Consider the following 10,891-nt stretch of genomic DNA (forward strand, 5'->3'; position numbering starts at 1 on the left):
GTAATTTAAGTTTTTTAAAAAAATAATTAAGTCGGTTTTAAGGTACTAAAACGCAACAAAATAAAAGAAGAAAATGGCCAGTAAGAACGAAAATAGTAAGATCTTTAATTTGACACCTTACTTTTAAAATTCTGTTGAGGAATTATTGAAAAAATCTATTTTTTTAACCTCGGTTTAATAAAAACTTTAGACCTAAATATTTTCTCAAACAGACATAAAAAAACATGGGTTCATATATACCTTTAGAATCAGAAAAATATTACGAATCCATTGTAAGCAAAATTGAAAAAAAGTAAAAAAATAAAAAAAATATAAAAATGGCCAATTGTATTTTTTGTTCTGGCAACACTATCGTCTTCCCTTTTTTACCCCCTCTTTACCCCCTCTATACCCCCTTCCCATTTTTATAGTCAATTCAAGAGTTAAGACATTGCCTGTACAATATAATATGATATTTTCATATAATTCCTTTTATTGTAGTTTATATACTATATTGTAAACTTTTTTTTCAATTTTGCTTACAATGGATTCGTAATATTTTTCTGATTCTAAAGGTATATATGAACCCATATTTTTTTACTTGTGAAATGATAAAATTGAGTTCAAAGTTTTTATTCTCGTGGGTTTAAAAAAATCGATTTTTTCAATAATTACCTGACAGAATTGAAAAAGTAAGGTGTCAAATTAAAGATCTTACTATTTTTGTTCATAATGGCCATTTTCTTTCTTTTTTTTGTTGCATTTTAGTACCTTAAAATCGACTTAATTTTTTTTTTTAAACTTAAATTACTTAAAAAATAAGAGGTCTACAAAAAAACCGATTGCATATCTGAATTCTATGAAAAATTTTACATCTACTACTTACTAAAAGGACCGGCTAGCTATAAAAAAAAAGTTGATACAACTTCTTTTAATTTTTGTGTATGCGAACAACCTGGGTTTAATTTTTACGAATTGAAATTTGTGTGCATACAGCGCACAACCTGGGTTTAATTTTACCACAGAGTAACCAAACAAAGAATATTTTTTCTGAATATTTCTATCTAGAAGGGTTGACTTCCTATTAATTCATAGGGCGAAGCCCCTAGAGGCTAGGGGCGAAGTCGCTATTGAACAACTAAAGTATACACTAAACACGTTTGTCTAACTATTTTCCTTAATTTTAAGAGACGATATCCAGGGATCTAAAGGGATAAGACGATTACTGATAAATTGCCAATAATGATACACAAAAGTACATATTACATTTAGTGGTTGCAACGTATGGACACTCAACTTAATAAACCAACCAATCAAAAATCAATTAAAGTTCCCAAAGTTGTTGAGCCAACAAATAAGAAAACGTTATTATAAAACTTTGGGGACTACAACCACTATTCCAATGTCCCTTTCCTCCCACCAGGATTATGTTTACACCCGAAGTATGGTTTGTGTGCTTATCAGATTTGTCTTGAGAAAAAAAGCACATTGAACAATTACAAGAAAATAGGTCACACACTTTCTTTACTCAGGGATCTACAGGGATAAGACAATGGTCGATAAATTGATGTATAAACCCAATGATGACATAAATAATTACCCCATCCATAGATTAAAATTAGTCGTTGACACGTTCGAACACAAATCTTAATAAATCAACCAATTAAGGTTCACTTAAGTCTCCAAAGTTGTTAAGCCAACGAATAAGAATTAAAAGATTTTTACAAATATTTTGGAGGATTTTTTTTGTAGTTGAATATAATGATATTTACATTATGGCTTCAAAACAAATTGATATCCGCTGGATTAGAGCCATACTGAAAAATCATGTATAGCATTATCTTACAGACAATTTTCAACTAATCTTTTTTTTTAAAATCATAAATATATACCAGTTTTGTCATGGTCATTTAGTTGAATGTCCAAAAGTTTCAACCACCAATTGTAATCTACATAAGAGGAAATTTTATGTATCATCATTGGGGATGCTCATTAATTAATCAGCCCTTGTCTTATCCCTTTAGATCCCTGTGTTGAACCACTTTGTGCCAATCAATTGTCTAATATTCTCTTTTGTTTGGACTTTCTTCAGTTTCTTTTTCTCAAGGAGGCAGGCAATGGACAATAAATGATAAATTAATTTTCTTATTAATTTGTGTGAAATTTTACCTTTTTTAGTTGATAAATATTGGGAGAGTAAAGGGTTGTCGATTAGTTTAGAAGTTGTTATTTTATGACTCACTGTTTTAATAATACTCAGAAATCTAAAGGAATAAGACAATTGGCGACTACATCCCCAAAATTTCCACTTATGTAGATAGTGGCTGTAACGTTTGAACAATCAACCATTCAAAATTTACTAAAATCCCCATTATTTTAAAACTTTGGTGACCTGTGTAATAAACGGCCCATTGTCCCCTATCTCCCTGTGAGAATATGCTAGTAACTTAATACTACCATCTAAAGGATTTTCCTTCAAAAGACGAGTTATTCTTAAATTAGGTTATTTTAATTTTTAGCTGCGGAGCTACAATATGACATGAGTATTTCTTTTTTTAGTAGCCCAGATTTAAGAAGCCAAACTTATATCAATTTTTGAATTTTAAACAAAGAGAGACTATGGGATGGTTCTGTTACTAGAATCTAATTTAGATCTGATTCTGGAATCCGTTAAAGGCTTTATTGTGGCATAAGTAATAGAGTCATCGACCAGAAAATGGACAAACGGACAAAGTGAGTTAAAGAACCGGTGTTCAGTTGTTGTGAAAAAGAAAGAGAGTGAATATCCAATAAATTAAAGATTTTTAGAGTAGCTTCGAACTTAAAAGATGATACAGAAAATCCTTACTTCCTTAGTGCTATATATAATTTATCCGCTTGTTAAAAATTTTGCAAAAATTAAACTTACCTCAAATTGTTCCTGATCTGTAAATCTTGAGGTAAGATCGCTCTGCAAACTTTCCTGGCTCACCTCCAGTGCTTTAAATAATATATTTTATTTTTTTTGCATTTAAATCGGTAAAATGCTTCCAGTAGGGCTTCGAAACCAATTAATATCCCCTGGATAAGAACCGGTTCTCAGATATACTACAAACATATACAACAAATGTTTCATATCATATTCAATTTTCCACAAACAATAAAACTTACATCTTTATATTTTACTATCCGCGGAAAGCTGTTCTAAAAAGATGGGAAAAATAACTCTTCCAATTTAAAATGTTCAACAGTGGTCTCTATTCATTTCTTAAATTTCATAATGACAATTAAAATATTTAATCTTTTTTTGATATTTTGAAAAAAAATCTCCATTTTGACGTCCTTTTAATGCTTTTTAGTATTTAGACATTATTAGTTTCACAGTTTTCCCAAGAAATAAAGATGATTAAATAAACAAATAAACTAATAATTTGTCTGGGTGTGGATACCATGTAGCAAGAAATAAAGATTACTAAATAAATTTATATTTTGTCTGGGTGTGGATACCATGTAGCAAGAAATAAATATTACTAAATAAACTAATAATTTGTCTGGGTGTGGATACCATGTAGCAAGAAATAAAGATTGCTAAATAAACAAATAAACTAATAATTTGTCTTGGTGTAGATACCATGTAGCAAGAAATAAATATTATCAAATAATCAAATAAACTAATATATTGTCTGGGTGTGGATACCATGTAGTAAGAAATAAATATTACTAAATAATAAAATAAACTAATAATTTGTCTTGGTGTGGATACCATGTAGCAAGAAATAAAGATTACTAAATAAACTTATATTTTGTCTGGGTGTGGGTACCATGTAGCAAAAAATAAAGATTACTAAATAAACTTATATTTTGTCTAGGTGTGGATACCATGTAGCAAGAATAAAGAGAGTAAGATAACCTAATATTTTGTCTTGGTGTGGATACCATGTAGCAAAAAATAAAGAATACTAGATAAACAAATAAACTAATATTTTGTCTGGGTGTGGATACCAAGTATCAAGAAACAAAATTACTAAATAAACCAATAAACTAATAATTTGTCTGGGTGTGAATATAATTTTACAAACTTTACATAGCCAAATTGAACAAGCAAATAGAAGGTGAAGGATAGATAGAGAAGAGATAAATTGATTCATATTAAATGACACAAATCAAAATGCTTAGGTTTTCAAGGATTTTTGAATTTAAATTGAAGGGCTTTTGAAAACTTATTCTTATAAATTATAAAAAAAGTCTTTTTATTTGCCAATCTTTAAATATAAATATTATTTATTATCTTAAAAAGATAAGTCAAAAATAGAAGAAATTTTTTTATAAAAAAATAAGGTTAGGCTTTTGATTTGATTTATGACCTAATCTATGAGATATTATAAACATGTCAAATAGAATTGGATGAGTTGAAAGATTTGTTGCGCCCCTGTTTTTATTATATCTATCAATATCCAGGGAGTAAAGGAGTGGACAATGGATCAAATATTCAATGATTAGGGGTCTCAAACCTTGGAGACCTGCCTAAAGTGTTCGCGAAGGATTTAGCAAGATTTTGGGGACTTTTGGGACTAGCCCGCATTTGCCGCTAAATTTGTTATGATCCTAGCAGACAAAAATCAATAAAACTAATTAACACAATTTCTAGCAAACCACTTAACTATTTTCTTCAAATATTCTGGATAAACTCTTAAATTGAATTTATTGCCCATTGTCCCCTCCCTTCTTCCCTGATCAATATCATGGAAGTCCATTAATTTTGCAGTGCAATCCCATATTTCCATAGATTTCAGTAGACCCACCTTTAGCATTTAATTTAGTAGCGAAGCTACTCTATAGTTTGATATGTCCGTCGGTCCGTTTGAAATGTTTGGGAGAAAAATGATTTTCTCGGTCCCTATACATGATAGACGGCTAAAACTTCTTGTCGACATTATCAATATAGAGCAACATATGATGTATAAAACATCAGACGTTCAAACTGTTTTTTTTGGCAGGTTTCTAGCTTCTTTTATATTTGTTTTTCATGTATTTTCCAAATCTATTCTTGATTTTAACAAATGCTCTTTAAATCTCCTTGTGCGTATTGTTATCTATTATTTTTTTTGTGTTTATGCTTCGCTACTAATGGATGTTGCCATCCGTGTTTTTTTTTATAAAAGTTTAGAAATTAAGCATGTATCAGAGGAGCCCCGCTGGGTTAAAGCTTTACACATAAGTTAAAAGTTTTTTTTAACTATATAATGGGAGGGTGTTGGGTTTTCCATTTGTGTGATTCTATCATTAGATATATATTTTTTTTAATTTGCAGTGCAATTTTTATATTCGTAGAAACTTTATAGGTTTTTTTTATGTACTAAATGATTCGATTAAATATTAAAAATGATGCAAGTTCATAAATATTCCTTTACAGAAAATTAATTTTTATTCGACCTTTTTATTCTATACCTATATGAGCGACTACTTTTTCTGTTTTTTACCTTATGAATTATTTTCGACAGATTTTTTATAAAACGGCTTGCTTTATTGCAACAAGATCCATGACAGATCTATATAGGAAACGTCTATATATGAGCTCGAGTCTTCCAATGGTAAAGTGTTTAATACTCATAGTGATCCAATAATCCATAATAAACTCTCATTGACCAGAACGATAAGACCCATTATTTTACTGTATGAAGAATAAATTCATTTCTTTTATTTCATGTTGCTATTTGAATTATACCTGTTATCAAATGTTATGTTTGTTGTTGTTGTTAGTTCGTTAAGTTCGGTCTAGCTCTTGAACTAATTAAGTTTTCCATATCAGGAAAGTTTCACAAAGATCCTAGGTTGGTTTTAGTATATTTAATTTTGAAATTCATGTCTTGTGAAGGTTTTATTCTGCCCCTTTCCATTCCATTAGTATACTGAGCCACTAGTTGCAGGGGTGCAGCCACGTTATGAACAATTCTCTAGTATTAATATACACCTTCATAACAATTTATAATATAAGTTGAATATCTGGAATGTAAAATTTTCTGCACGCATCCCACCTAAATAAGCTTAACCAAATATGAATATTTCTTCTCTTAGTAAGGTTAGATCAACTGTATATTTTGATTTACACTTCCATATTTAAACAAGGATGACAACATCCATAAAAGCAAGGCTCTTAAATGGAAGGACAAATGAACTTTAACACTTGTCATTTCTAGAGTGTCATAAGCAGAATATTAATGCATAACTCTATAAAAAATTGTAGGTAAATTGGCTTTCAACATGAAACTTACCACCAAGAATGTTTATGTTCTGAGCAGCAGACACCTGAATTATAATTGCAGCAATCCATATTTCTTTCATTTCTAGCTTGATTCTTTGAAAAATATAATGGAAATTCATTTGATTAAAGATGTGATTGTCAAAAAATAAAAATATAAAAATATATATGAAGAAAGAAGTTAAACTTTAATATGCAAATAAGGATCAATAAATCTTTCAAAAAATGGTTAAAACGCGCTAGAAGTAGTCATAAATACTATTATAAGACAAAAAAAATGATTATTGGATTAAATACTTTACTAAAGTTTAATTAAGCAATTTTGTTTATTCTATAAATCTATCCCTTCTTGGTTTAACAAGGACGACAACAACCCTAAAAGCGAAGCAATGAATCGGTAGGACAAACGGACATTAACACTTGTATAGTATAAGAACTGAATAATCAGAATATAAATGTATAAGAGTCGAAGCAAAATTGTAAGTAAATTTGTTGAAAAACTGCTTTATACAGGAAAATGTTTATGGACATACTTAAATTTTTAGGACTTGATTATAGAGTTGCTTCGCTTATATCATTAAACTTTGTTGTCCCAGGAATCAATATACCAAAAATCAGATCAATCGGATCATAAGATCACATAAAAATTTGTTGTTAAAAAAGTAGAAAAATCAACATGTTAAAAATGAACGCACGGACATTCTGGTAATGCTTATAGAGTTGCTACGCTTTCTAAATCGTACCTAACTACTTTAGGAATCACCATGCAAAGTTTGAAATCGATAGGACAATTCTAACATGCCTAAATTAGTAAAAAGAGCTATCTCTCTGTGACGGACGGACGTACGGACGGACCGATTTAATTATAGAAAAGCTTTGCTTTTAATAATTATAGAAAAGCTTTGCTTTTAAAAAGTAAGTTATTTTGTTTATATGGTTACTTTAACTCGATTATTAAATACTTTTTAACTGGTAGAAAATCAAATGCTGCTTATTTTAAAGAATTTTTTTTTGCAATTGCTATATCCCTCCCCGACAACTTAAATTATATAAAAAACATACACAAAACGCATATTAGGGGGACTGCCATATACACATCCAGCAAATTTACAGTGGATGTATTTTTTATGCTACTTTTGATGATACATTAAGAAATAAAGGCTGTCAACCCTTAAAGTTACTTTATCGTGGGTCTTACTGAATATGTACATTTTTTGACATATTATTGAAAAAGTATGGATGTGTAAATGCCAGTGTCAGATGTATTTTTGACATATGTACAAAGATATTAAATGTATTTTTGCCAGTGTTAGATGTATTTATGACATGAGAAAAACGAAGAAAACATTTTGCCAAAAATACATCCACTAAAAATTTGCTGGATGTGTAAATGCCATAGCCCCATATCATATATAACAAACACAATTTTGAGTTTTATTTGAATAAGTAATTAAAAATTATAATTAAAATTTAATTAAATGACTGATATATTTTTAATGATATTTGTTACAATTGAAAGTTTACTCTATAACAAGTAAGTGTGTCTGTAAGCACATAATTAGACTAGTTTTTTTTTGTTTATTGACTTATTTTAAAACTCAAATACATTGATTGTAATTAAATTTTCCATTTACATTTAAAAAGCCAAGAACTCAATTTATATTTTACATCTGCCCAAATTGATCTTAACCAAAATATATTTAGTAAGTTTTTTGACAAAGTTTTTTGGAAACCAAAATATCACATTTTTTACTCAATCATAAGCTATTGTTATTAATGTAACTAGCTTGTATACACCCCTATCCTCTGGAAGATGGATTAGAAACAGCCTAAAACCAACAACAAATTAAAACGCCTTTTTTTGCATCTGGAATCGTGTTTTGTTGACTAAAATAGTGCTACTTATTGACAAAATTGTACATAATAATATATGTATGAAATACATATATGTATGTCAGTAGAGACAGACAGGTGAGCAATTACTGGTGGAAAATATTTTGATAATATATACTTTACCAACCTTTACATTGTACAACAATATTATTCCATAATTTATGAATACCACGCAATTTGTAGACAAGTAAATTGGCTTTTAAAAATGGCTTTTGAAAATTTCGAGAAAGCCTAAAGAGTTATGTGTGACGTCATAAAAATCCATTTCTTTTTTGGGGGTTTTCTTTTCCTTCTTTTTAAGACGTATTTTTTTGACGTCACACAGAACACTTCAGGCTTTCTTAAATTTATTTTTTCTGTAACTTATTTTTCATACTAATTCTTTTTAAACTAAAAGATATTTTTGTTTAAATGATGTTTGTGAATGTTTTTTTTCTTTATGCATTAAAGGATTAAAATAACTGTATCTATAAAATCTAAATTTTAGGGAACTTTAGTTTAGGCAATAGTATAAATAAAATCCTTATAAAAATACCTCAATTCTACCAAGAGAAATCAGCCCTAAAAAACTCTCCCCCAAATTTATCAAAATCTATAATTTAGAGTGGGTGGTCAACGTTCCCCCTCCCTTCTCCTAAAGTGACCCTAGAGGCCTACTGGAGCTTAGCTGCTTGTAGAAAATTAAGTAGTAATTTGTTATAACAATCTATACTTAAGATACATTTTCCTTTATTTCTTAAATTGATATAGAGTTGAATGAAAGTGTGTCCATTATTTTTAAAAAAGTGGAGAGTCAAGTAATTATTGTAAATTGGATTGTCGAATGCATTATCATTTTAATGGTTGTTTGATGTTTAGAGGCGGGGAGAGGTTTATTTTAACCTCTAACGGTCGGGGGTGGGGGGGATTTGAACGCTGGAAGCTGCCAAGTACAGCTGCGGCCGCCGAAATTTATGTTTAGAGATCTCTACATAAAGATAAACATTTTCTAAAAAAAATTATTTAACTAGCTTCAAAACTATAAAAATAACAAGCTTATAACAATGTACCTTGTTAGCCTAGGAATCAGTATTCAAAAAAATCAGACCAATCGGATAATTTTATCACATAAAAATTAGTTTTAAAAAAGTTGAATATGTTTAAAATGGACGTACGGATATTCTGGTAATGATTATAGAGTTGCACGCTTTCTAAATCGTACCTAAATACTACAGGAATCACCATGCAAAGTTTGAAATCGACAGGACAATTCTAACATGCCTAAATTAACGAAAAAAGCTATCCATTCCGGACGGATAGACCGACCCTAATTATAAAAAAGTTGCTTTTAAAAATGCCATGATTTGGTTATTTTGTTTAATATCACACCTTGTCTATTGTATAATTATTGATATTATCTTTTCTTTTTGTAGCTTTGATTTATTACGTTTATATGAAAATAAAAGTTGTTTGTTAAATATTTTATTCTTTACACGCGACTACACATCTAGAGGCTTTGCGTTGGAAAGCGAAGGAAATAAATAGAAAAAAAACCACTTCGGTAGTTATGGAAAGCTGTCCTAAAAAGAGAACTCAATCAGCAAAGAGTGGTCAGCAAGCTCTTAACAGATAAACAAGAAACCTTACTATCCTATTATATAAAGTAGATAGCTTTTTTGTCCGTAATGAAGTATCCCGCAAAACCGCAATACCGATATGGTTCTCCTTTACCGTGAAGCTTCTTATAGGTCCACCGGTCGTAGGCTAATTTATTTTTATAAATAATTCTTTATATAGTTTTAGGCTATTTTTTTTTTTTCTGCCTTTTCACATGATTTTGAATAAAATCTCTAGACGCTGGGGGCGCAGCCGTTAGTCTTTTACTCTAGGAATAGAGGGGAGTTTGCCAGGTGGCGAGAAAAATAGCCTTAAACCAACACATTTTTTTCGAAAGCCTTTAGTTGTCAGGGACAGGTTTTAGCCTATTTATATAAAGGACAGACTAAAATTATTAGACTGGTAAAAAAGGACCCGCGACAGTTGCTTAACAAATTAATTTTTGGGAAGTGATAAATTCGAATCATAGTGTCATAACTTAAAATCTATTCCTATTGCCGCTATGCGAGATAGATATGACAAAGAGTTTGCCCTGGCCCAAAACAGGTATAACGCATTGCCATGCAAAATTCAGACAAAGATAGTGCAATTACAGGATTGTTTTTTATACACATTCTTGATTACTGGTATGTTTCGTTCTATAGAGGTTGCCATGAACAAATAAGCTTCAATATTGAATAAAAATGTCACTCAAAATGTACAAATATTGATGTGTTATATTAAATATTTATATCATTGAATTTCAAGCTCAATGTCATTAAAATCTAACCATTAATTTGTCCCAAATTAAATTGTAATTCTAGTAGTCAATCTATTTATTTGTAATTAGCTTTGTCCATCTGTGCGACTATGGGAGAATACTTATTTTCTTGGAGACCCCCATTTTTTTATGCAGATATGCCCCCGCAGGGTTAGAGCATCCCACAGAAGCCTAAAAACATGAAATATTGAAAAAATATTAAAAAAATGAAACGTACCAAGCCTAGTTTAAGCTGATAATAAAACTGTTTTAATAATGCAAAACAATAAAAAGAAACAATTTCATGCCAAGACTATTTTTCAAATAATTTTCTTGGAACTAATTTTGTTTTAGTGAAAACAAATGAAATAATAATACCAAGGATTTTTAGTTTTTAATTAAAATTTGCGCATCTATTCTATAAATTAAATTTTGTATGTTGGTAT

At 29.7% G+C, this 10,891-nt stretch overlaps 1 protein-coding gene across 1 annotated transcript in view; it reads right to left on the reverse strand.

The window, feature by feature from the left end:
* LOC145321601 (ionotropic receptor coreceptor Ir8a-like) overlaps positions 1–6,309 on the reverse strand; it is a 60,784-nt gene extending 54,475 nt beyond the window's left edge. Inside the window, exons 1-2 of the mRNA XM_080163043.1 lie at positions 6,231–6,309; positions 2,888–2,958 (exon numbers count right to left, since the gene is read on the reverse strand). Of these exons, the coding sequence (XP_080019169.1) occupies positions 2,888–2,958; positions 6,231–6,300 (141 nt within the window). The 5' untranslated portion in view covers positions 6,301–6,309. The remainder of the gene's footprint in view (positions 1–2,887; positions 2,959–6,230) is intronic.
* Positions 6,310–10,891: the final 4,582 nt, after the last annotated feature.

The sequence above is a fragment of the Acartia tonsa genome, chromosome 6, assembly GCF_053477335.1.
Source record: "Acartia tonsa isolate MP-2025a chromosome 6, ASM5347733v1, whole genome shotgun sequence".
Taxonomy (NCBI): domain Eukaryota; kingdom Metazoa; phylum Arthropoda; class Copepoda; order Calanoida; family Acartiidae; genus Acartia; species Acartia tonsa.